The 27,948-nt window shown below is 39.4% G+C and overlaps 1 protein-coding gene across 2 annotated transcripts; it reads left to right on the plus strand.

Annotated features, from left to right (window-relative positions):
- The first annotated feature begins 3,099 nt into the window (after window positions 1-3,099).
- On the plus strand, window positions 3,100-27,765 carry ppp1r2 (protein phosphatase 1, regulatory (inhibitor) subunit 2). 2 transcript variants are annotated; one of them, XM_047375520.1, is made up of 6 exons: window positions 3,101-3,502; window positions 15,894-16,001; window positions 18,093-18,182; window positions 21,870-21,964; window positions 26,949-27,134; window positions 27,494-27,765. In XM_047375520.1, exons 1-6 carry the CDS (start codon window positions 3,372-3,374, stop codon window positions 27,511-27,513), a joined length of 630 nt encoding a protein of 209 aa, XP_047231476.1. In that variant the 5' UTR covers window positions 3,101-3,371; the 3' UTR covers window positions 27,514-27,765. The 2 variants fall into 2 exon arrangements, with proteins under 2 accessions (XP_047231477.1, XP_047231476.1); XM_047375521.1 differs by lacking the exon at window positions 18,093-18,182 and having other exon boundaries at window positions 3,100-3,502.
- The last annotated feature ends 183 nt before the right edge of the window (window positions 27,766-27,948 follow it).

Genomic DNA, 27,948 nt, shown 5'->3' on the forward strand with positions numbered 1-27,948 from the left:
GCTACAGAAAAAAGAAAAAAACAACACTGTCCCAATACTACCACCCTGTGTTCAAATTATGTTCTTTTTCTTAAATGCTGTGCTAATTCTACCCCAGTTATAACAAGATGCACACTTTCCAAAAAGGTCCACCTCTGCCTTATCAGTTAAAACATATTTTTCCAAAAGTCATGGATAATCAAGTTTTGTTGTTTTATATATATATTTTTGCCAGGCTTTCTTATTATTGAATGATGAGCATTAAGCTAACCTTAGTGAGGTCTGCAGAGCTTTAGATTTTGCTGTTGGTCTTTCTGTGACCTTCTGGATAAGTCATTAATGCAGTCTTGGTAGGTCAGCCACTCCTGGAAAGGGTCACCAAAGTCCTGGGTCTTCTCCTTCTCTTTATAATATCTGACTGTGGTTTACTGGAATCCCAAAGCCTTAGAAATGACCTTATAACCTTTTCCTGGCTAATCTGATATGTTCTTGAATTTCTTTAGACTGGGGCACAATGTGTTGGTTTGTGAGATCTTTTAGCCTACTTCATATTGTCAAACAGGTTCTATTTAAGTGATTTCTGTATTCTACAGGTCAGATCTGGTTATGGCTTGTGAAAGTGGACCAAAAACATTTTGTTAATCAGTCATTTCATGACTTGAGGAGGAATGACATTTTCACACAGGGTCAGGTTGGTTTCAGTAGCTTTTTCCCTTTATTAGATAAATAAAAAAGATCATTGATAAAATTGCATTTTAAAGTTACTTGGGTTATCTTGTCTAATATTAGAAATGTGTTTGATGATCAGAAACATTTAGCTGTGGCCAAAAAAAAAAAAAAACCCCAAAAAAAGCAAGAGAAATCTGTACAGAGGCAGATTTTTCACAGCACTTTATGTTATTATACAGAAAATCACAAGTTGAGGATCTTAAGAAATTAATTAATGGTTTCCATCAACCCAACACTAAACACAATAAACACATGAACTGCTACAGTCTTTAAAAGACGATCTGCTAATCCCTCATCAAATGTTATGGCATAATGTGCATAAAGTTTTTCCATAAGGAGGAGTCATTGAACTTTGTTCGAAGGAGTCACATGCGAGAAAGTATTGTTGTTGTAAAAACAAAAATAGGTCAGGTAAAAAGCTGTTGTGAGACCATGGAAGCTCCAATTTGTGAAAAAATCTCTTGTTGTAAGTCAGACATCTTGTTTGTGCCTTCATACCAAGCTGAAATATAGATTTAATCACTTTATCTGTGTGTGCTACAGAAATATTTCAAGGCCTTCTCATTGCAAATCAGTGAAATCATTTTGGGAATATTCTCATCACTGTGAACAAACATTAGGACAGAATTCAGTGGTCTGCTGGACCATAGCTGTTATTTTATTTTGTATTATTGATGTTTAGAAATAATTAAGACATTAGTGATAAAAACATAATATTAGTTTCCATAAAAAGATCATGTCAAATAATTTATTTGGACAACACACATCCTCACTCACATCAGTTTAGATGGATAAAGCCTTGTTTATTTTCGAAGTTGCATTGATTTGAGGAAATCCTCTATAAATTCAAATGCAATTTTTATCTTTTAAAATCATTGAAGCTATTTGTTGTTTGATATGTCCTATAAAAAGAGAAGTTCAATTGCCACAATAAAAGCCCAAATTATATATTTGTGCAGAAGATTAGTGGATTTAAACATCTGTCTGGAACTCTAGACACATTTTTTGACAAATGTCCAGCAGCTTGTTTTATGAATGTGTTTTATTTAGACATTTTTGATTATATGGAGGTTTGATATTTGTTATTTTTCTTTTAGATTTAACTAAAAACCTTGGTTGAACCTTGGCTGAGCATAGCAACATTCTCTTTCTGTGTCAGAAAGAGAATCCACTTATGGTCAGGTACTTATGGATTCAGGCTCTGTACATCAATCCAACTCAGATCACTATTTTTAACAACCAAGGAGGATTGTTTAGATTTGGTGTTTTTTCAGAAAAACAAATCTTTTTGTTTTCATGTGGTATTTGGAGAGTATATACAGTATGTAGAGGTTTTACTGTCATGTAAAAGAGCAGTTTTAAAAGCAGTTTTATGTGCAACTTAAAAGAATTTGGATACAATAACACTGAAAGCTATACGTGTCTGAACATAATGTAGTATTTGGGTTAAATATGTATGCATTCTAAAGCTAACCCAAACTAACTTCTATATACTTCCAACAAAGCCTTCTTGAAATATATTCTTGGCTCTTTCTTTTTCTCTTTATGATTTTGGCAGCAGATTTTCAGGTATTTTAATGGTTAAATTTCCTGCTAAAGCAAATCTGTCATAATGGAAAAACCAGCTAGTCTTTAGTATTTGTGCTCTGCTGAAATACTATAGAAGACATGCAGATTATTTGGGTAAATGGGATATTTGCACAGTTTTTGTCTACATGCAAAATCATCTAAAAAACAAGAGGAATCCTTTTTAATTTATTAAGAAATGTAATTTACCTGTAGTACATGCAGTTTACCTGCATAAATTTCAATTAATCATAAATTACCTTTTGAACAAATGATATTATTACTTTCCACAATGCAAAAAAAAAACTAGGGTGGAAAAGCACGTTGATTGTAAGGGTGTGGATAGTACTGAAAGACTATCAAGGGCTATTATTCAATGAAAAAGTAAGTACTTAAATAAATATTTATATATGGGTCGATCAAATTAAATTGGGAATACATACAATAAATAAATAAATACATTTATCTAACTATAGAAATCACTCTTTAAAATTTTAAATCATCATAGGTTAAGAGCACATTTAAATATAATTTCTTTTTGAGATTTTATTTTAGAATACCATAATCTACAATGAATTTAAGTGGATTTGTTTTGGATTTGATATTAAAGTGTCTCATACATTTTTAAAATATCAGCTCTTTCTTCCACCAGGATATCATAAACCAAAATTTATTTCTAAAATATTTATCTATTGTATGCATTACAATGCTTGTATTTATTGCATTTTACTTTACAGAACACGAAAAAAGTTTCTGTTCATACGTAATTGCATAAGAAGACAGCAGAGGGCGACGTAGAACCGCACGTCGGAAACCTCGCGATGTTTTGAGCCAAACCAACCCGCTAGTACGACTTCTCTGCCCAGTAGAGACAGCGGCCAGGAGAGTAGGCATGTAGAAGCAGAGTGTTTACGCAGCTTGCTGTTTGTAATTCTCTTGCCTTTACTAAATAGCGTGGTTATGAAAGACTGCGCCTTGAAATTATAACCTCCATAAAGGAAATTACTCGTAAACATCACGATATTCAGGGATTGAGCAAGAGGTAGTTAACAGAAACCAACCGGCGGGTCTGGCTCTCCGTGTCAGCGTGTGTGGGAATGGCAGCTTCCCGACCGATTAAAGGAATCCTGAAAAACAAGAACAGCGGCGGAAACCTGAAATCCTTCTCCGATGAGGCGCCGGTGGATGACACCGAGCACGGCCCGGGACTCTCGGAGGATGACCACCAGTAAGTTATCTACTCAGCCGCGCTGAGGGTGGAACCCAGGTAGCCTAACACTTGTTAGCCTCTCTCTAACGTTTGTTTGGCGGTTAAACAGCAGGCTCCAGTCTGAGTCTTAACAGCTTTCCGGTTCTTTCTTTAGAGTGTCAAACAGCATCTTTCCGCTGAAATAATATCTGTGTTACGTGTATTTTTGAGCTCGGACTGACTTCAAAAAAGCGCCTTTTGTGGTTAGCTTAGTCGTTAGCAAAGGAGAAGTTAGTCACGTCACTTGGTGTGTTTGTAACCGTTAATTAATGATGAGCAAAACTTTCAAATGTATTCAAACGTTTTTTTCACATCATCCCCGCAGATGTTCATTTATTTTATGTGATGGACCAAAGCAAAGTAGTAAATAAATGTGAAATGGAAGAAAAAAAAAAAATCATGCCTCCTTAAATCTGATACTCCCAACTAAAATCCAGTGCGACGAGGTGACTCCAGAAATCACCTTATTGGTGAACAGAGTCCAGTGGAGTGCGAATTATTCTCAGTATAAACAGCTGTTCTGTGAAGGCCTTTGAGGTTTGTTAGAAGACGTTAGTGAACAAGTAGCTTTATGAAGACCAGGGAACACCCCTCAGAGGTCAGGCATAAAGGTAAATAAAGTTAGGTTATAAAACAGTGGCCGCCTGCCTAAACCTGCAGGCCTCTTAAGGGGAACGGTCAATAACAGAATCAGAGAAGTACTATTTCTCTGTTAATGTTGGCAGAAAAATGCTACATATGAATATGTACTGTTACAACCTCACATATATGCAATATATGCAGCACATTACACAAAATGTAAAGATGACTTATATTTCACGCAGTGTATGTTGCTGCAGTTTTAAACAAAGAAGTAGAATTTTAAAAAGAGGCAATGGTTAACATTTCCGTTAACGTTTCATTTCGTACAACTACATCACAGCCCTGCACTGGTTGTGATGTCTATTTGTCTTTATATATCACGTTATCTGTTTGAATTACAATGCAAATATTTAGTAAAATAGCAGCTTTTGTATCAAAATATGAACTGGTGGACAAAGTGCATTCATTGTGCTCTTTAGTCCAGTGAGTCTCTGATTTTATGTCTGCTGTTTGTCTTGCCCCGCCGTCTCTAATGCGTTGCTGTCTCTGGCAGAGGCACCTCTACTGTTGCAGTGAGGTGTAATGTCTTTGAATCACAGAACTCGTACAGATGCTGCTTCGCTAATCTTCTCCACTGCAACCATCTCTTGTTCTTTCTTCACTTGGGAACCATGCAGGGTTCTCTGTATAATGCTTTGTGATTTTAATAAAATGATTTACTTTTATTATTTGGTTACCAAAGTAGTCAAATATAAAGAAATGACAAAAAAAAAACCAAACCAAACGGATAATTAAGATTGAATAACTTGACGCAATAAAGGAAAACTGCTCATGTGCATCTTTGACATCAGTATTTATATAAAAAAGAATAGGTGGATATTTTTAGCTCTCTGAGAGCTTAACAAAATGTTTTGAGTAAGTGGGTGAATCCACCCTAAGAAACAATAGTTATTGGTCCACTTTCTATGTTGCCTCGAGTTTATTGTTTCTTTGTTTCCGGTTACTCCACAGTGTGCACTTTTAAAACTCCGTGCCCTTGAGCAAGTTTGGGACAATTCAAAGCCCTTCTTCCAGGTTGCTTTCAGAACAGGATCATGAACATGATCATATGATCATAGAACATCAGGAACATGCTACGAGATGCAAGTTGTTGCAGCAGTCATATTGGAGGCTTACAATATGTTAGGGTTTGGGTCTAAAAATAAATTCACTGGTATGAGAGCTTTTAAGGCCTTATACAAGCTGTTTAGTACCAGCGTTAGGAGATGAATTAACACCACCCACACGCCTAATGCTGCTAAATGTTTGATGCTAGTTGGAGATTCAGCTTTTTGTTGTGTAGATGCTAATCCTTCCAAAATCTGTTGAGCACGAATTGAAAGAAGAACAAGTTGTCATTTTTCAGTTATTCATATTGGAGATTATATTGTCCAGTCGTCATATAAGATAGATGAGATATTCTTACAAAGCGCCGTATTCTCTTTTTCTATCAGTCTGTCTAGCCATTAGGAACAGCCATCTGAATTGCTGCATGATAAATTAGGCCACAGAAGAGTAGCAGTTCTGATCGAGCGTTCTCAGTGATGGTACAAAAATAGTCTCTTTTTGAGGGGCAAGAAAGTGGAGAAAAAGGAGATTTTGGAAGGACTCGGTGTGCAGCCAAGTGTCAAATCCTCTAAAGGGAATAAGGGCTGACCGATGTGCTGCTGCTGCATCCTCTCCATCCCCTGACTGTATATGCTGGGGATGGATTGTCTTGTTTGCACACATTATGGCTAATACAATATTTCTTAAGATTTATTACTTTATATAATGTGTAACATTGTTGTATTAACAAGGAACACAGTCTGTTCTTTTGTCATTTTTTTCATGATTTGTCTTAAATATTATTATTCATTGGAGTTAAGTAAAGCTCTTAAGTCCAATTAATACAATGTATCCAATGCGTATGATTACTACAATAATATCTACATGGCACCATTCATATATTATGAGAACTCTGTTATATAATCCAAGAGTTTTTCTCTTGGGTTGAACACAGAGGCGACTGTGGAAGTAAGAAGAGTAGTCGTCTTGCAATCAGAAGGTTGTGGGTTCGATTCCAGCTTCCTCCTGCCATATGTCGATGTGCCCCTGGGCAAGGCACTTAACCTCCAGTTGCCTACCGATCTGCGTATCGGTGTGTGAATGTGTGAACGTTAGTGAGTGCGATTGGGTGAATGTGGCTCTAGTGTAAACGCTTTGAGCGGTCTGTATGACTGGAAAACGCTATATAAGTTCAGTCCATTTAACTCTTTAGTTCTGTAGGTGTGAACAAAGGGAACATCTTGGTGAGGTCATAATGCTAAAATCAACCTTTCATGCTTCTGTTGAAGAGATGCACCGATCAGGCTTTTTCTGTCTGATACCGATTTCTGTTTTTCCTTTTAGATCCGACCTGCCGATTCTGACACTTTATTATTATTATTTTTTGCTGTTTTTTTAAGGAGCTATAAAGAGAGAAAAAATGCTACAGATTCTAACAATCAAAGGAATGACAAGAACAAAGTAATGGAACATTTTCAGTATTTAACCTGCCAATGACCGATCTAAGCTGTTAGATCAGTGCATCTCTAATTTGGGTTTAGTCTGCATTCTAATGTCTTTGTGTAGTTATTAACAGAGCAACGGGAAGTAGAATTTCAGAAACATCAACATTTAATGTGTGTGCTTTAATCATACTGTTTTCAAAAGAATTTATTGCAGAAATCTATAGGCTTTGCTTCTGCTGTTGCTTTAAGGTGCAGCGTTCATTGTGAGCCTAACAGCAGTACAAACTGTTTGCCCTCCTAAATCCTTCTGCTGTGCTCCTGGAGGATATCCTGAGCTGCCTCTTTAAATATGTACCATCCAGCGGGGATTTATGTGACCACCTGTGTGTTTATACCCTCCAGCTTTATACCATAGATTTGCTCTCAGGACCTGGTGCCCTGAAATCTACAGCTGCGGTCTACAATTGTATCTGTGATGCTGCCTAATGCCAGTCGTTCCTGCAGGGCCTGAAATGCAACGTTTAAACATTTGGGTGCATCTTAGACCGAACACCGTCAGCTGGTATACAAAAGTTTGGTAGGTTGCTTCTAAAACAAACAGGTCGTATAAGTTTTAAATAAAGTATATTTAAAATAAGGTCCTAGTGCCTAAACGTATACTTTGTATACAAAGTTATAGATTAAACATGTTTCCCCAGTCGATTTCTATTACAGTGTTACAGTAAACTGCAGAAATATAACTGAGGCTTCTAATCTCATTTAATCCAAAATGTAGTCTTAAATTATTCTGTTGATGCAAAAACAGTGATCATTTTACTGAGGAGTGGACAATAGATTAAAGATGTGTAATAATCCAACAAAAACCAGCTGAGTGGTTCACTTTCTTGGTGATTTTCACTTCTTTCATTCATACAAGTTCAATATGTGTTCTGTGTATTATTAGCGTTTTGGAAATACACCTAGAATGATATAGAACATGTTTAATAACACTCACCAGTGATGACTTATCAGTTTATTATCCACATCGATTAATCTAATTCAGTTTTTGGTGGGGGGTGTTGGACTCTGTTCGAGCTGTGAACATGAAACCCTGGACAGAGTCCATGTCCACCTAGGTACCAACGCGGAGACACTGGGAGGTACTCTGGGAGGACTGCAGTAACAAAACCACCAGAGTTGTAGTTAGATGCTAGTCCACCCAGACCTGTTGCAACTAAAGGAATACAACATGATAATAAAATGTAATATTGAATCACAATACATAAAGAAAAGCAAAAGAAATGCTGGTGACCCTTAAGCACCAGCATTTGTTTGCTCCACTATGGTGAACTGAGAAATATTTTTTAAATATAAAGCTGATTTAAAAATGACTTTTATATGCAGTTTTTCTGTGTGTTTAGGAAATTGCTGAATAATATTTTTACAAGAGAACTAAACTAGGGGTGGAGTTATCGTCTTTTTTAGGTCAAACTCTGCTTTTGTTTTTTATTCTAAAATTTTTAAATAATCATTAATATAGTTGTTTCTTGATTCGATCATAGAAAAAAACCGTTATCTGGAGCAAGTACCTGGAGCAAACCTAACATTGCCCTTTTTCAAAGTGTGGTGTAACGTTGCGGCTAGACAAGGCAGAAATGGCTCTTTGGATGATAAAGCTTAGATACACAGCAGTAGATGCAAGAAGAAGACAGCAAAAATAGGCCCAGGATATTTAAACCACCAAAGAGCACCAAGTGATGCAAGTAGAATTTTGGACCTTACAACTGTGCTAGTAAGGCTTTTCAAGATGTCCTGTCCTTGCGTTTAACTGGTTAATAGATCGTCAGATTGATTAAACTACCAGTATTTTATCAGAAGGTCTGATTAGTTGGGGAAGGGCAGCCAAAAACACCAGTTTTTAGAGCGTCAGTGCAACATCCTTCACAATAAAAGCCTTTGCCAGGTATAAAGCGCTCCGAAGGTCACGCAGAGCAAAAAGGTAATTAACAACCACGTCCAGTGGGTTCAGGCTGCAGGCCTTAGTTATCCCTGACAAACATTATTTAATGCATGAGACATGAAATGATACAAAATAATACATGCGTTGATGCTAAAAGTTAAATTGATGACTGTGCTGAATTGCAAAGTTAATATGATGCAACATTTTTATCCTATTGCATATCAATAATGTATCCATAGTGAACTTTAGCACAGTGTTCTAGTTTTGTGTTTACATTGAAATGAATTATTGTTGGAAACTCTCTTTGCCCCAAGCGCTTTATTTTAGGTGCTTTACCTGTATTCGGGAAAATCGTGATGAAACCATCGTAGTGATTTTACTGTGGGGGAAAAAAAAAGTGTGACAAGATATTTTTGTTACATCGCCCACCCTTACCTTATAGTGGATTAGCAGATATCATGTAAACATTACCTGATTATCTTAATGTGAGCAAGGCCATATTAATGGAAAGCAGTTATCACATTAGATCGTTTGCTCTATTCTAATCTTAGTTATGTTTTATACACCTCACTGACACTGATGTAAAGCCTCACTGGAATTTTAATGGTGACTTGCAACACTGACTGCAGCTCTGTGAGTGAACGAAACAACGTACATTTTTGAATATTCTCAAATCCGCATCATTCAAAGGGACAAAAGATGCATGTTGTAAACATAGTTTTGGTTGTTTCTTTTTCTCCGACTTGTTTCTTTTTTTCTAAGGTGTCACTCCTAATTTGTTTAATGGTTGTGAAAAGGGCAGAAATGTGCTTGAAGGAATCATGAAGTTAATTATTAATGCTTTCTGATGTGTGTAACTTGTCTCAATTGTTCGTTTATGTAATTGTAATGATTTGTAAATTTTAGTTGATGTTATTTTCTTGCTTTAAAATGCCTGTGTGGTTCATTACACCTTAACGACATTGCCAGAGCCACTGTAGCTGATGTGGCATTACATTTAAATGACTAGAGAATCAACGATCAAAATTGTATGCTCAAATTCCAGTCTCTGGGTTTTGTAAAGTTTTAACCTGCTGATCCTGATTTGTAAATCCTATAACATAGGAATACATAAGACAGGCCTCAACAAACACATTTACAAATCCACCATGTTCTATTGAAAGCACAAAGATGAGGCAGAGCAACTTTGCTGTACTCTGTTCAGCCTCTTACTTAAAGTCTCTCACGCTCTTGCAGCCTGGATGATCTATTGACATGTCTCAAAATGTCGTACAGATACCTACTTGAAGTTCTGTGCTTTCTCTGACTTAGGTTTTAACACCTCACTAATGCTGAAAATTGCTTAAGTTTGTCTCCTCCAGTAACGACATGCACTGCGAGGACTGCCTAGGTCTGATGCCTTTACTTCAAGCGGGGATCTTATTTAGGGCCACATTGTGAATGGGGTTTTATTCTCATGCTTGCATTTTTCTACAGTACACAGATGTAAATTAAATGTTAGTAAAATCAGTGCCAGGTTCATGCTCGAGACCTCCGTAACTGTCAGGGCAAAGTCGGGCTTTATGTGTCGTCTGTAAATTATTTGTGTCAGCTTTTCTGTTATCTGCTCTTACTTAGTTAATGGTGAACTGTAAGCCTCACACTTAGTGATGCATATTTTATGGCTGCTTCCATGAAACTGACTCTCTCCTCTCTCCCTGGTGGCCAGTTTGAGTGACTGTCAATGAATCTGACTTTCCATAATCTGATCAAGAAAAACACAGCTTACTTTACAAAAGTTATTTGAGGTGGGCAACCTAGCTTCTGTTTTGATGAGAAACAAAGGAAATCGGAATATAAAGTTAAAGAATTATGTGATTACTCAGATATCGAAGGTTATTTTGAGAAAAACTCAGAACAAATGCACTTCAACAGATATTAGACTAATCTTAGTAATCACCTGCTATTAAATATAATCAAATCTAGAAAATATTGTATTATGACATACAGTTGCCAATATGTCAGAAAAATTAGCTTCCTTGTAAATATTTAAAGCAGACCAAGAAATATTTCATATTTGATTAAATCTGGGCCAGTTACCCAGAATCTTGCGGTGAAATTGATGCGCTTTTCCCTCTGGCTCATGCTGGCACTAGTTGTCTCTTGGCCGGGTGCAGTATTTGGAAGCAACATACAGTACAGACCAAAAGTTTGGACACACCTTCTCATTCAAAGAGTTTTCTTTATTTTCATGACTATGAATATTGTAGCTTCACACTGAAGGCATCAAAACTATGAATTAACACATGTGGAATCATGTACAGAACAAACAAGTGTGAAACAACTGAAAATATGTCTTATATTCTATGTTCTTCAAAGTAGCCACCTTTTACTTTGATTACTGCTCCGCACACTCTTGGTATTCTGTTGATGAGCTTCAAGAGGTAGTCACCTGAAATGGTTTTCACTTCACAGGTGTGCCCTGTCAGGTTTAATAAGTGGGATTTCAAGCCTTATAAATGGGGTTGGGACCCTCAGTTGTGTTGTGCAGGAGGTGGATACAGTACACAGCTGATAGTCCTACTGAATAGACTGTTAGAATTTGTATTATGGCAAGAAAAAAGCAGCTAAGTAAAGCAAAACGAGTGGCCATCATTACTTTAAGATATGAAGGTCAGTCAGTCCGAACAATTGGGAAAACTTTGAAAGTGTCCCCAACTGCAGTCACAAAAACCATCAAGCGCTACAAAGAAACTGGCTCACATGAGGACCGCCCCAGGAAAGGAAGACCAAGAGTCACCTCTGCTGCGGACGATAAGTTCATCCCAGTCACCAGCCTCAGAAATCGCAGGTTAACAGCAGCTCAGATTAGAGAACAGGTCAATGCCACACAGAGTTCTAGCAGCAGACACATCTCTAGAACAACTGTTAAGAGGAGACTGTGTGAATCAGGCCTTCATGGTAAAATAGCTGCTAGGAAACCACTGCTGAGGACAGGCAACAAGCAGAAGAGACTTGTTTGGGCTAAAGAACACAAGGAATGGACTTTAGACCAGTGGAAATCTGTGCTTTGGTCTGATGAGTCCTAGTTTGAGATCTTTGGTTCCAACCAACGTGTCTTTTTGCGGTGCAGAAGAGGTGAACGGATGGACTCTACATGCCTGGTTGCCACCGTGAAGCATGGAGGAGGAGGTGTGATGGTGTGGGGGTGCTTTGCTGGTGACACTGTTGGGAATTTATTCAAAATTGATGGCATACTGAACCAGCATGGCTACCACAGCATCTTGCAGCAGCATGCTATTCCATCCGGTTTGCATTTAGTTGGACCATCATTTATTTTTCAACAGGACAATGACCCCAAACACACCTCCAGGCTGTGTAAGGGCTATTTGACCAAGAAGGAGAGTGATGGGGTGCTGCGCCAGATGACCTGGCCTCCACAGTCACCGGACCTGAACCCAATCGAGATGGTTTGGGGTGAGCTGGACCGCAGAGTGAAGGCAAAAGGGCCAACAAGTGCTAAGCATCTCGGGGAACTCCTTCAAGACTGTTGGAAAACCATTTCAGGTGACTACCTCTTAAAGCTCATCAACAGAATACCAAGAGTGTGCGGAGCAGTAATCAAAGCAAAAGGTGGCTACTTTGAAGAACCTAGAATATAAGACATATTTTCAGTTGTTTGAAACTTTTTTGTTCAGTGTATGATTCCACATGTGTTAATTCATAGTTTTGATGCCTTCTGTGTGAAGCTACAATATTCATAGTCATGAAAATAAAGAAAACTCTTTGAATGAGAAGGTGTGTCCAAACTTTTGGTCTGTACTGTAATTTGTGCATTATGATGAGTGCCTCACTCCGATGCAAACCAAACGCTGGGTGCAGTGTTTTTGCGCGGGGTCGCAGGCTTGACCTTTCCTCGCCGTACGTTGACGATGCTACCTGATAGCGCAGCTCAGATCTCAGAGATGACTCACTCTATTTAATTAGTTTTCCTGAAGCATTATGCGGCCAGCTGTGGGACACCCTGGGGAGGTAGACCTTATCACGTAAGAGTGTAGCTCTATATGTATTGTCTACGAGCAGTTGGTGAGTATTGTGGGGGTTTTTTTAGGTTGCTGATGCAGGTGCTCCATCATTGTGTTGTAGTTGTTGTGATGAATAGCTCTGAGTCATTCAAAGGGGCAGAAGCAGTTTAGCTGGAATAGAGGTTTCTGGTTCATGTTGTGTAACCCAAAACACAGACAACACACACAAGTGAAGCCGAACATGCCCCTTTACAGTGCCTTTCAATAGTATTCATACCCCTTGAACTTTTTCATGTTGTGCAATGTTGCATCCCAAAATGTTGGTGTATTCTATTGGGATTTTACGTGAAAGAACAATAGAAAGTTGTACGGCTCTGTTAAGAGGGAGTAAAACGAAAACCTGTTTTCAAAATGAAAAACAAATGTGGCATACATTTGTATTTAGCTCCGCTACTTTGTTGAAGCATCTTTGTAGTCCTTGCCACCAGCTTTGCACATGTAGAGACGCTGGGCGTGTGATTTATGTGAATATAAATGTTTAGGTCTTGCCACAGATTCTTATTTGGATTTAGGTGTGGACTTTGACTGAGCCATTCGAACATATGAATATGCTTTGATCTATTAAAAAAAAATGCACCGATATGAAAATGTGGGCCAATATCGATATCCGAAATCAATGCTGCCATTATGGCTGATTTCCAATATTTACCGATATAATATATATTTCCCTACCCTTTCAACACCGTGAACATATGACCACACCGCTGCTATTGCTTCTCTGCCTCAGGTAAACACTGTACAAAACAGCAACAAGGTGGAAATAAACAGTTTCACTTATCGGACCAATAGCAAAATGTTAAAAAATTATTAACATGAGTCAGTGCCGATGTTCATACCAAAAAACACTGCTCAAAAAAATAAAGGGAACACTTAAACAACACAATATAACTCTAAGTAAATCAAACTTCTGTGAAATCAAACTGTCCACTTAGGAAGCAACACTGATTGACAATCAATTTCACAGCTGTTGTGCAAATGGAATAGACAACAGGGGGAAATCTTTGGCGATTAGCAAGACACACTCAATAAAAGAGTGGTTCTGCAGGTGGGGACCACAGACCACTTCTCAGTACCTATGCTTTCTGGCTGATGTTTTGGTCACTTTTGAATGTTGGTGGTGCTTTCAAGCTCGTGGTAGCATGAGACGGACTCTACAACCCACACAAGTGGCTCAGGTAGTGCAGATGTGACAGAGTCTGGAGACACCGTGGAGAGCGATCTGCTGCCTGCAACATCCTTCATCATGACCGGTTTGGCAGTGGGTCAGTAATGGTGTGGGGTGGCATTTCTTTGGAGGGCCACATGACCCTCCATGTGCTCGCCAGAGGTAGCCTGACTGCCATTAGGTACCAAGATGAGATCCTCAGACTCCTTGTGAGACCATATGCTGGTGCGGTTGGCACTGGGTTCCTCCTAATGCAGGACAATGCTAGACCTCATGTGGCTGGAGTGTGTCAGCAGTTCCTGCAAGATGAAGACATTGAAGCTATGGACCGGCCCGCCCGTTCCCCAGACCTGAATCCGATTGAGCACATCTGGGACATCATGTCTCGCTCCATCCACCAACGTCACGTTGCACCACAGACTGTCCAGGAGTTGGCGGATGTTCTAGTCCAAGTCTGGGAGGATATCCCTCAGGAGACCATCCACCGTCTCATCAGGAGCATGCCCAGGCGTTGTAGGGAGGTCATACAGGCACATGGAGGCCACACACAATACTGAGCCTCATTTTGACTTGTTTTAAGGACATTACATCAAAGTTGGATCAGCCTGTAGTGTGTTTTTCCACTTTCATTTTGTGTGTGACTCCAAATCCAGGCTTCCATTGGTTAATAAATTTGATTTCCATTGATGATTTTTGTATGATTTTGTTGTCAGCACATTCAACTTTGTGCAGAACAAAGTATTCAATGAGAATATTTCATTCATTCAGATCTAGGATGTGTTATTTGAGTGTTCCCTTTATTTTTTTGAGCAGTGTATCATGCCTTCCTAAAACGGTGGAAACTCTTAGAATAGTTTGTAGGTGTGCACCAGTGAGACATGGTCTGTGGTTTGTCTTCTTCATCTTGATAAAAAGAACTCATGCTCGTGGAGGTCTGTACTTCCAAGCATGCAAACGTTCGAGCAGCTTGGATGCAGAGTTTCGGTCCCTGTAAGGAAGGGAGAAAACTGTGCAGGACCCGTGGACTTATACACTGCAGTTCAGTAAGCTCCATCTGGAGGTTTGCTCTCCACATCTAAAGTGGATGGACTATAAAACTGTTCCAGATTATTTTTGTGCACCTCAAAGTCAGTAAAGTGCTGCGTAAAGGCATTGCAAACACAGCAGGGCTGTCTTTGTTTATCATTGCTTGGCAACACAGAAAGTGCCGTAACTTTCCTTGCACCTGAATCACCCACAGTTGCAGCATATCACGGCATGCCATTAATAAATGTATGAAATGTATGTAGGAAATTGTCAACATATCAGGCACAATGCGTACACATAAAGCATAAATTGTCTTACCCATAGCGCTTGAATTTGCAAATAAACCTAGGCACTAACTCAGCTTGCGGCTCTTCTTTGAGCAGTTGCCTACAGTGTTTTAACTTTATTCACTGCCCTGATGCTGAGAGGTGGCTCATTCAAAGCTTAGAGGCAGCAGGCGGTGGATTTAGCGTCTTTCCCCCGTTCCCCGCTGCTTTCCTGTTTCCAGTGACCCTCACAACCTTTTCCATGAACCGTTTCGAGGGTTGTGTGCTGTAGTCCGGCTTGAAGAGATTTTAAAAAAGGGCAGAGATGTCTTCCCAAGCTGTAAAAAAAAAACAATTCATAGCTGCTTGCTTAGGAATTTAAATTGTAAAAAGTAAGTGTAAAAAACAAATAAATGTCCAACTAAAAATATCTAGGTTAGGGTAAAGAACAGAGCAGGAATACTCGGGTATGAAGAGAATTATTGGAAAAAACTATTTAATTTGATTATTGTTTTGACCATTACTCTTTTACAGACCCAAACACAGTAAGTATTTCACCCAATAAGTCATGTTTGTTCCAGTGCCATATCTGGGCTCTTGTCTCTGTGTTCCTAAATTTATGCAGTGTGAGTTAAAACTGGGCCACGCTCTGCACTAGATTATCTGGACTCTTTCGCCCCAGAGGTTTCTGTGCAGTGGATTGATGGTTGGTGTGCAGTCGTCCACAGTGGGTGACTGTCTGCAGACCCTTCTTTTCTTACCACCGTTTCCTCTTTTTATCTTTGATCTCTTCACAGAAAGAAATCTGCTAAATGGGATGAAATGAACATCCTGGCGACGTACCATCCTCCTGACAAGGACTACGGCCTGATGAAGATAGATGAACCCAGCACACCTTACAATAGGTTAAAAGCTTCATATACGACGTTCATAATGTCCACCCTGTTGATAGATCCATTTTAAAACAGTCACTGTGTTTTTTTCTTTAACTTTGCTTTTATTAACATTAATCATATATAGAAGTAAGTTGCATTCAGTGAATGCTCTAAATTGAGTGCATCTGGAATGTGTTCACACTGCTTTGCTTTATCCACATTTAATGTTGGTGCCTTATTGCAAAATGGATTCATTTAACATTTTCCTCAAAATTCTGCACACAAGACCTCATAAAGGCAAAGTTAAAGAGGTTTGTTTGAAATGTATGTTGATTCAGCGAAAAACAAATCTCATTTAAAGTTTTACAGCCTACGCCATAACACTCAAAATATCGCTCACTTTCCTATTTCCACAAAAGCCCACCCCTGTCTATGTGTGAACCTGATGGTCACTCTGAGATGAGGTGCGTTTTGAAAATGGGTTCCTAAACATTTTTTCACCAGGACTTAACTTCCTTGTACCTATGATCTACTTAGGCTGTGTTCTGTAAGTGTTTCCACAAACTGACTGATAATGTAGGTTACATCCTCTGATGCTAAACAGTTCCTCTTCTGGCTGGAGTCATGGTGTGGTTTGGAGTCCAGTATGCGGTTAAAAGCAGTGAAATCAGACTAATACAGGATTGTTGTTGGACTGTTTTGTAGCGGTTATAGTTTAAAAGCCATGGACACTAAGCTGTGGGTAAATGTGTAGGTAAAGCTTTTATTTCAAATGACCTGCGCCGAAGCTGACTCTCAGAAAGAAAAGTAGACCTTTGATCGGGATTACATTCGGCCATCTAGAAATAATTTGGTAAGCTCAGAAACTAAATTAAAATCACTTCTAACTCAGAGGAGTTCTGTAATAATCTGCAGATGTTTGATAATTAAAGAAGGCAAGATGTCTCTTTGCAACACTTCTGCTCCATTCAAACTTAAAATGCTGGGACATCCAGTTAGGGACAAATGTTTAGCATCCTCCCACCACAAAACACCACTTTTAATTCAGGGTCCATCCAAAGAGTCCTCACATCCTAACAGGGTCGTCTTCAGGGTAGATTTTTACCTGCTTTTCAGTGGAAACACTGGGGAGAAAAACTACCCCAGAAAACTACCACAGTTCCTGAAAAGGTTCCTTTATTGGAAACGAAGGTAGAGCTCTACTGTTGCCTTGTGGAATGAGGAGAACCTTCCAGAAGGACAAGCAGTGCTTTACCAGTCAGGTCTGTATAGTAGAGTGGCTAGACTGACAGCATTCCTCAGTAAAGGACTTATCGCAGCCCACCTGGAGTTTGCCAAAAGGCACACAAAGGTTAAATCCTTTGGCATAAATGCCAAGCATCGTGTCTTGCACTGCTCATCACCTGCCTAATACCGTTCCGAGAGTGAAGCATGGTGGCGGCAACATCATGCTGCGGGATTGTTTTTACTGCAGTAGGAACTACGAGACCAGTCAGAGTTGAGAAGAAGAAAGCTACAACCATGTAAGGATAAATTACTCCAGAACGTCCTGGACCTCAAACTGCAGCGAAGGTTCATCTTCCTAAAGGTCAAAGACCCGAAGCACACAGCCAAGATAACACAGGAGTGGCTTCAGGACAACTCAGTGAATGTCCCTGGGAGGTCCAACCTGAACCTAATCGAAATGTCTTTGAGCCGACACTCCCCATCCGACCTGATACGAGTTTCAGTTTGGAAGTCCTCTTGCGGTGGACTTGCAAAGAGAAATTGAGTTGAATTGCAGTTGGACTGAATAGATTTTTTTTTAAATAAGATTTGAATTGTGGTCGTACGTTTGGAAAGTCCCCTTCCTCAGCTGAACAAATCTTAACCTATCTGAAAAGAAAATTGCAAGATTAGATAATAATAGATCTAATTTAATAATTAGATAGAATTGGTATTTAATGCATGACATTTAAACTGAATATATATTTACCTTCTCTGTAGATTGCACTAGGATTGACTTTCTTGTAAATTTGCATCTATAAATCAATTAAATTGAACAGAATATATTTTTTTATCTTTTTATTTGTTCGTCTCCATTCTTCCCGTTGACCTCTCTGATTGTCTTTTTGTTTTCAGGATGGTTGGGGATGATGATGATGATGAGGGGGCACTAAGTGACTCAGACGGCCACGCTGGGGGGCTTGCGCCTGATGACCTGGCCTCAAAGTGAGAATGAAATTTTTTTGGGAATTTAACTGCCTCTTCCTTTAGGACAAAATAAAACTCAAGCAATTTTGCAACACATTAAATAAAAAAAATACTTTTAATAACCTCCTGTTTCCTAAGGGTAAACATTAGAGCTGCACAATATATCGAATCGCAGTTGCCATTGCAATAACAGTGCAAGATCTCAACATGTAGAAAATCCCCCGTTGGCCACTGTTGGGTACAGTGCAGGATCTGTGATGCTGTGGGCCTGTTTCTCTTCCAAAGTCCATAGGCACTTTGTGTAAGACATCATGAATGTTTTAAACGGAAATCTGGTGAGTTCTACTAGTTATTTGGTAATGGGTCATCATTGGGTCATCCAGTAAGATCTTGATATAAAACACCACTCAGAAATGGTTCACCTGACATCAATCAACCTTCTTACATGACCACATCAGTCCTGAGACCAGCCACATATTTAATAGGAGTGCCAAAAGGTTGGAAAGTTGCTGTATGTTGTTTATTTATAGATGTAACACACAAAACACTCAAAACCAGTCTAAGTCAGCAGTCCATGGCCACACAAAGATAACCGCACTGAGAGTATTAACCTATTGCTGAACGGACAGGACCAGAAATAAGATAAGTTCTCCTTGGCCCAGTCTCTAGATGTTGAACAGGACAAGGCAGATTGTGTCTGAAAGCTTCTCATCTATCAGTAGTAAAACTCAGACAAGGAAAACTTAAGGACTTGAGAAAAAAACTGCCTGTCCAGCGTTTTTAGTTTGCTGACCGCCAGTTTTGTTTTGTTTTGCTGTGTGTGCTACTGTTAGGTGTCAGTCTTATTCTCCTGTCTACAGTCGAAACAGATCTCAAAGCTTATTGTGAGTAATTGACGTCTGTACAGGGTGTGGAAAGACACTCGCCCCGTCCAGATCATGGGGCCGAGTGTCTCACCACACTCTACTTGAATTAAAGGAGCCGAATGAACAGGAGATGTTAGAATGCTATCAAAGTTTTGACTTATAAATTAGGTTATGTCTCCTTTAAAAACTTTACACTACTGCTTAAACAAACAACTGTCTCACTAGTGGATGAAAAGCAAGCAGACAAATAGCTTCACCAATAATGAATAAACAGACAGAGTTAGGAGGCTGCGCTGAGAAATCCCAGCGGTACAAAGTAACTTTGAGTCAGCAGCAACTTGTCAAGCAGCCGCAGTGACAAGCCAGGTGAGCTGAGGGAATGACTTGGTGGGAATGTGTCTCCAAACATCGCAAAGACAGAGTGCAGCAAAGAGGAGAACCTGCCGCAGACAAGATGGACCAGACTGAAACCCAAACTGATTGTTGTTGGATGCTGGGGCATTTTTGACACACACAATAAAACTATAGGAAAGGGTGATGGACGTGACCTAGGAGCTGAGTAGAGAAAACATTTTTGTGACTATATGTTTGAATTGGCTTACTATGTTATTATCTTTAATAATGAATATACTGCAACAATAAACTGGCTATGTTTGTGCTTTTACATCTTTAGGGAAACCGCTAAATGTAAGATGCTTCTGTGTTTTATTGAATTGTTGTTTCTGTGAAATGTGTACAGTGGCTTGATAAAGTGCCCCACAACGTTTTCACATTTTAATTATTTCATTGGGATTATATTATTAATACCCAGTACAAAGTAGGACTAGGAGTAACACATGGTTTTCTAAAGGTTTTAAAATAAAAATCTAAGTGTGCAGTTGTAGACCGCTCCCCAGAACCAAGAAGATTCAGGACCACCTGTTGCTTCAGTTACAGCCACAAGGCTTTTTATTCACCTTGCAAAACAGTTCAAGCTCAGTCAGAAAGCTTATGAAAGCAATTTTCTAGTATTGCTTTAGATTCTCAAAAGAATTTAGGTGTGGGCTTTAACTGGGCCACTCTAAAGTTTCAATACGCTTTGATCTCAATTTCATGTAAGCTCTGGCTGGATGTTTAGGGTCATTGTTCTCCAGGAAGGTGGACCTATACCCCAGTCTGTTACTTTGCAGCCTCACACAGCTTTTCTTTGTAGGATTGCTTTTTATTTAACTTGATCCATCTTTCGATCAACTCTGACCTGTTCCTCCTGTCCTTCCCGAGGAATCATCTCCACAGTATGATGCTGCCAACACTGTGTTTCTCCATAGGGATGGTGAGCTCCCACCAGAAATCTAGATTCCTCTGGCTCCTCCAGAGTTACCATGGTCTTCTTGGTGCTCCCTTTGATTGATCTGTTAGTTTAGGTGGACAGCTATGTTTTGGTAGGTTGGTAGTTTTGCCATACCCCTTCTAACTTTTGATAGTGGACATTACATAAATTGCACTGGATGTTATTTGAGGTTAGCAGAGCAAATACAGGCCACACGCTTTTGAGATTTTTAAAGAAAGAAATGCGAAAACTGTATATTATTTTCTTTCCTCTTCCAAATCCTGAAAAAATATATTGCCAATTGTGTCTGTGAGGCGACAAAATGTGAAAAAATGTAAGGGATATGAAAACGTCAGCGAGGCACCATATGAAACATTCGGATATTTATTTTGGCATTATATGTCTCACTGAAACAGATTTTTTTGTGTGATTGTATTTTAATAAAGACGCAGTTTCTCTGTTTCTGCGTTGAGCCGCAATGAGCGCAGATCAATAACCAGGGTGTTTCCTAACAGCCCTGCATTCCAGTGAAGTGATGTTAGAACATGGCTTTAATTCAGATTGGCTGCAAGCTCGACATAAACCGTCCTGAACATGTTGCACACTGTGTCGATGTTGTAAGCTGGTATATGTCCAAACAGTTTATATGTTTTCATTTAAAATGCTTTCCTTTTTTCGCTGCCGTGATCAATAAACTTTTCTTCAGAGTCCCGTAAAGAACGCATGCTTCAGCGATTTAAAAACATTAAACAGCATTAAAAAAAAATATTTCTGGGAGTTTAGGTCCTAATAAGCCATCTGGTTTAAGAAATATTTATCTGTCATCAGGGTGTTGATGGGAGCCGGAGGAGTGTTTTTGCTCTGGGCCGTCATCCTTATATAAGTGCATTAAAGCTGGGATTGGATGAGGCAGTCAATTAGCTGCCTTTGTTTGCTTTTGTAATGAATGCCCCGTTTTGTTTTACACCAAACCCATCAGACAGTGCTGTACAACTGCTGCTCTTTTCCCTTCTTCATCCAGTTGCATCCTCCCATCATTCATGCTTGCTCATTCTCCTCTTCATCACTTCTTCTCTCTCCTTCTCTGCTTTTCGTTCTGTCTTAGCTGTCTTATTATTGGTGGACTTTGAACGTCTAGTGAAATGTACACTGTTCGCCCTGAGGGACTCCAGCTGGTTGGAGAACAGCAGCACAGTAAAAGGGAGCTTCCACATATTCACTGCCCTCCACTCAGCCATAAAGCATTATTCATTTTCTCTAATGCTGTTAAAGCTTTTAGTGGGTCTGAGAGGTGAGAATAGTAACTCTTGTTATTTTTATTCTGCGTTTGAGTCATTAAGTCCCACATTTCGACTCTGCCTTTTATTGTCTCATCTAATGTACTAATACCTCCACTAATGTTCTCCTCTGATGTGTGTTTCTATAGTAGGGGTTTTCATCTCTTTGCGTTGATGTTGCAGGTTGGTGTTTACACTTATTATTGACATGCTTAGAGGAGATATTTGAAGTTTCTTTAACTTTGTCCTTCAGGCTGGTGGCAGCAGAGGGGGCGGAGCCACGCTTCATGAAAGAAGAGGAAGAGAGCAGCGAGGAGGAGGAAGAGGAGCTGACTCCAGAAGAGCAAGGTGACGTTTTTTTCTTTTAATTGGTCACATTCACAATGAGATCGTGGCCCCGTTTGTTTTCAATTTCAGTCGACACTGCCACTGTGGTGGGACAATGTACCGTGCTTTAAAGAACTATTTCTACCTTATGAACTTTTTCACATTTTGCCACAATACAACCACAAACATTTATGTATTTTGTTGGGATCTCTTTGTGATAGACCAACACGATGTAGTGCATAGTTGTGAATTGAAAGGAAAAGGATACTTGATATTTTTTCTTTTTTATATACAAAGGTGTGCCTTTGTATTTGGCACCCCTTAAATACTTTTTAGCAATGTTTTGCTACAATTATGCTTCAGGTCTTTGGAGTATGTCTGTACAAATGTTGCACTTTAAATTTGATTCAAAAATATGTTATTAATCCCAAAGGGAAAGGAAGTGTTGTGCTTGCATGAACTATGGATGTTTCTACAAGGAGTAATATTAGATGTTGATGGATGTGGGCAGGGCAGATCTTCTCTGGCAGGAATATAGCGTATGTAGTATCACAGCGGATCTGAAGAAACCTCTGACTGAAAGCACTCTGTTGTTGAATTATGGTCTCCTGAACACGATGGTCTGGTTGTTTCCACTTTCTTTATTTTATAAAGCATCTTTCTTTGTAGCAGCACCATTTATTGCCATCATCTTATGGTAATATTTATATCACCAAAGACTATTTGAAGTTCAATAATTGTTGGCTAATATATTTCAAGTGTTATGAACAAATGCATTTTACAAGCTAGTGTAATATTTAGCATGTTGGATGGAGTTTCATGGTAGCAGATACTCACACCGACACAAATGACATTGACCAAACTGCTAAAGGTCATGGAGTGATGGGAGCACAGATGAGAAAGAGAGGAAAGAAGTAAATAGGCATATATAGCTACTGGTGTCGTTGCTGCAAGATTTTCTAATAGCCCTACTTCTTTATACAGTTATCTCTAGAGGCTCCAGAGCCGTCCCCAGGACAGGACTAGCCTCCTTTATCAGTATGTTAAGTTTCTAAAGTCACTGGCTCTGATGCTGATACACCAGCATCTAAAGATTTTCCTTGTTTTTCTTTCAGCTGATTGATTTGAAAGCCTCTCTAAACAAGACGTTTCTAGTCGTGCCGCAGATTCTCAGTTGGATTTAGGTAATAACTTTGACAAGGTGTGTGTTTAAGATCATTGCCCTGCTCCAGTGTAGACGCCTCTGCTGTTTCTAACTCTTTCTTAAAGAGTTGCTCTGCATTTAGCTCACCCCATCACCATGGGGATGGGGTGTTCAGGGTCAAGCTCAGTGTTGGTTTTCTTTTGCAAATAGCGTTTCTGCATACATGTCATAAGGACCAGAGCACCTGTATTCCCTATATGATTTGTGTCAAACTGCAAATGGGGCGGTAATGGTACACTGGACATTGTCAGCAACATTGTTTTATAGCAGGACCCCACTTCAAGCATTTCCACAACAGAGGGAGGACTGAACAGTTTGTTAGATGCTTAAAGATTGACCTAAAGCTTCTTTCAGCTTCTCAGCTTCATCCCTAACCTGTCAGGTATGCTCCGTGATCTTCATTATGCTGTTTGTTCTCTACTTTTCTATAACAAACCTCTGAGGCCTTCACAGCACAGCTGGATTTAAACTGAGAGTGAATTACACACTGGTGGAGTCCATTTACTAATAAGGTGTCTTCTGCAGGAAGTTAGTTGCACTGCAATTATTTATGGGTGGCAGAGTTAAGGGGGCTGAAACCAAATGTATGCCACAGTTTTCAGCGTTTTATTTTCTTCTTAAAAACTAAAAAACATGTATGAGTTCCCTTCCACTTTAAGTCTGCACTACGTTGTGTTAAAAATCAATTAAATGATACTGAGATTTGTGATTGTAACATGGCAATATGGAGAAATGTTTAGGGGTATAAATATTTTTGGATTGCTGGTTTCATTTTCCATCTTATCAAGGGCTCCCCCACGGTTCATCTTTCTATTTATACCCATGGTCTTAATATAAAGTGTCCTCTGCAGCTGTGAGGGTGACTCAGTGCTGCTCAACAGTGGGGTGTTGGCAGGAAAGGTCTCCCTCTTAAATGTTCTCAAGTGTTCTTTGTGCTACTTTTGACCTTTCTTTTTCCTGCTCTCCCGACAAAGACACATGCATTATACATCCACACTGTCAGCAGGATTTAAACCGGCCCGCGACCTCGACCGTCTCTGGCGTACTCTCAGATTCCTAATTAAACCCACTGTGGCGGGGGGATAGGACCCATGCATTCTCACTCTCTGTACTTTCACAGAAATAATCCACTCACACTGCTCGCCTGCGTTTCAGATTTATATCCGGCAGGTTGAAAAATAGAAAAAACTGCAAATCACTTCGAGATCACTCAACATCACCGCTGCAGCTTCAGTAAATGCTGATCTATGAACCAACCAATGCCACCTGCTGGAAAAAGATGAAAATGCAGACTGCTAGGCAAGACAAGTTTATTTGTATAGCACATTTCAGTAATAAGACAATTCAAAGTGCTTTACATGAATAAAACGGAAAAAGAAAAGCGCATAGAGAGAAGAACATTGCAGTGGCATAATAAAGGCAGTTGGACCACAGACTTAAATTAATGATGTTATAGTTGCAGTTTAAATTGGCTTTTCCTAAATAATGGGTTTAACCTTGATTTTAAAATAACTCAGGGTTTCAACATTTTACAGTATTCTGGTAGTTCTAGATTAGTGGAGCATCAGAGCTGAATGCTGGTTCTCCAGTTTAGGGAAATACTGTATGATTTCTTCACCCAGGTTGATTTTAATTCATTCATTGACAGCATCTGTTTTTCCTGATCCTTTTAAATTCAGTCTGTTGTTTGGTATCAAAAAAGGAGTAGCTTAGCAGCTCTAATCACCTACACTAGATCCCACATAGAACCAGAAACACAGATTGCAACACCTGACCCTAGCAGCGCAGAGGCAATGTAAACATGCTCTCTGATGCCCAGAGGAGGGTGATCTGTGTCAGTCCTCAAAGAGACAGTATGCTGTGACTGAAACTAATCTGAGGATTTTCTTGATCACTGTGGGGTTTAGCGTTGATGGATGAAGGTTTTGCTGTGGTTAAGCGCATTAGAAATAAAACGACATGGCGTCCTCCTTTGACTGTCGAGTCGGGTTTTCTTGTTTGTATTAAATGTATAAAGTTCAGAATCACATAGTGTTTCAGATCAACTAAGAGAGATTGTTTATAGTGAAGATTAAACCCCAAAAGCGGGTCAGTTTTCTCATCCATCCATTGTCTGTACCCTCTTATCCTTACAGAGTTGTGGGGGTGCTGGTGCCTCTGATCTCTACATCAAGGGCAGTTATAGACCATCCAGTTGGCCAAATACAATTTTGACCTTTGGAAATGGATGATATGGACTATTCACCATAATTAGTTAATGGTTAAAGCGACAAATAGTATTTAAAATGAATAAATCTATCACTTCCTACAGTAAGAGCCCACCTAAGAAAAATAGCGCTCAAGAAAAATGTTTTGCTATGTTTGCTATGAACTCAAAGCAGAAAGACATTATAGTTTCCTTACTTATCACAAGTAGTGGTTATCGCTACATCCACTTACATTATCACACATGGGATGTTTTCCTAATATTGTGCACCCTCACCGGTTACATAACATGGTGCAGTTATACCGCTAACAGTACACAGTCATTTTATTTCATAGTATATTGATTTAATTAATACTCTTACGAAGCCAATGTTAGGGAAAAAGGGGGAGATTAAACAGTTCGAACCATACTTATACTTATCATTGTGACAGTAAATTCCATTTCTTTTTTTTTTTTTACAGCAATAGAGACCTTTATTTTTCATTTCCTTTGACAGTTGATAGACAGGAAAGAGGGCAAAGAGAGGGGGAGACATTCAGCAAAGGTTGCTGGGTCCGGTTTCGAACCGCGGACTATAGCCTCTGCACATGGTGCGCTCTTAACCCCTACACCCCCAGCACCGCACCAGTAAATAACCGTTTCTCCACAATAACTGTGATGTCCCATCCCTAATTGGTACACAGAGTGTGAATGCATGGCACTTGAATTCTAATAGCCGACTAAATACTGCATCCAAGCAGTCTCTAGCGATTGCGGTGTTGCGAACATTAATATTGCAATAAAGTTTGTAATTTGAGATATTGATCAGCTATACCTCGTCTTTGTGTTATTGTCACTAAGAAGAGACCGCAGCATATATGTGATGCCTGATATAAAATAAAAGAAGCATTATTAGCAGTCAAATAGATTTGTAAAGTCATATTATGTAATTTCTACACTGTAGTTTTGCAGTGTATGGATTATAATGCACTTTTGAGGGATTTTATGTGATGTTTTATGTGAACTGGAAGGAAAACATAATGTTTGTGTGGCTTGCATTTGTATTCAGTCCCCCTTACTGCGATACCTCAAAATAAAATCTACTGTCAACACCTGGCTTAAAAAGTCAGCTGTTTAACTAAATAAAGTTTTGTGTGTAATTTAATCTTAGTATAAATACAGCCGCTCTGTGAGGTTCTTGGATGACAGTGAAAAACAAAGAGTCTAGTGAGGAAGTGGTGAGGTTCAAAGCAGGGTTAGGTTTTAAAACAACTTAGGTTTTTCACACCTCACAGAGCTCTGTTCAATCCATTGTCTGAAAACTGAAATATTCCCAGCCAAAAAAAAACCTACCATGATGCAGTGTTGTGAGAAACTAATGCTGCACCCTGAACACACCATCCCCACCTTGGTGGTGGTGGCAGCATCATGCGGTACGCTGATGGGAATATGGGTGGAGCTCAAATCCAAATAAAACACACTGGAGTTTATGAATGTAACGAGACAAAATGAGAAAAAGCTCAAGCAGTATGATTACATGCAAGTCACAGCACATTCAGTGTTCGTTTGCTTGTTTAAAGTCGTTTCACCGTTTGTTTTTTGTTGTTGTTTTTTAGCCAAAAAGAAGCATTTTCAGATGATGAGGAAGATGCACTATGATGAGGGCCTGAACATAAAGCTGGCTCGCCAGCTCCTTGCCAGAGAGCTAGAAGAGGATGAAGATGAGGATGAAGAGATGACGGATGACACAGAGGACCTAAGGGAGGAGACGGAGGAAATCACTGTAGACCCTCCACAGGAAGGTGAGGAGAGGGATACTTTTTTCCTTTGCACATAAGTTCACTTTGTTTTCCAACAAAGCCTTGTTAACAGGGGAAAATGTTGGTTAAAATGATCAGACATAATGGTTTTGCTCATCATCATTAGTGTAGATTACATTACGGTCTGTTGAAGCCTCCCCATGGATTATATTCTCAGACAGTGGAACATTAGAGCAATAACTCATTGTCATCATGACTACAGTGGGTTGTGATCAGTGGTTTGAACAAAGAATCGCTGTCATTTCTTTAGTAGGAAGTAATTTAGTAAATCACCACTAAATAAGAATTTCATTCTAAATCAAGCATCTACCTTTGTTTATTCCTGCCTGTCTCTCCTCCAGTTGATTCCCTGGAGTCATAGAGGACGTCTCCCATCTTCAGCGCCGTGTCAGATCAAGATCCAGCGAGACGCCGCCGATCGGATCTGTGACCAAAAGTCGAGACATTCAGCAAACACCGCTTCACCACCCATGTAACATCTCCCAACAGCCAATAAGATTACTGGTCACCTCTTTGTCTCCACTATTCCGTAAAATTGTGCAATATAACCTTTTTTCCTTAATTAAAAAGAAAGGGTTTTCAGCTCCTGGAATAAATCTAACTTTCACATGAAGACTGTTGCTTGTCCTTCCTCCCTCTCCTGTTGCCAAGAATGCCCTCGTCACACCTCCCCTGGACTGACGTCGCACTGAAGAATATATGACTCAGACCCTGAAAGGAGGATCAAGGCCTATTAAAAATAAGCTTAAAAAATGACAAACTCATAAGATGGATCTTTGTTCTGGCTAAAACGGCA

The sequence above is a fragment of the Girardinichthys multiradiatus genome, chromosome 9 (assembly GCF_021462225.1).
Source record: "Girardinichthys multiradiatus isolate DD_20200921_A chromosome 9, DD_fGirMul_XY1, whole genome shotgun sequence".
In the NCBI taxonomy this organism is placed as follows: Eukaryota; Metazoa; Chordata; class Actinopteri; order Cyprinodontiformes; family Goodeidae; genus Girardinichthys; species Girardinichthys multiradiatus.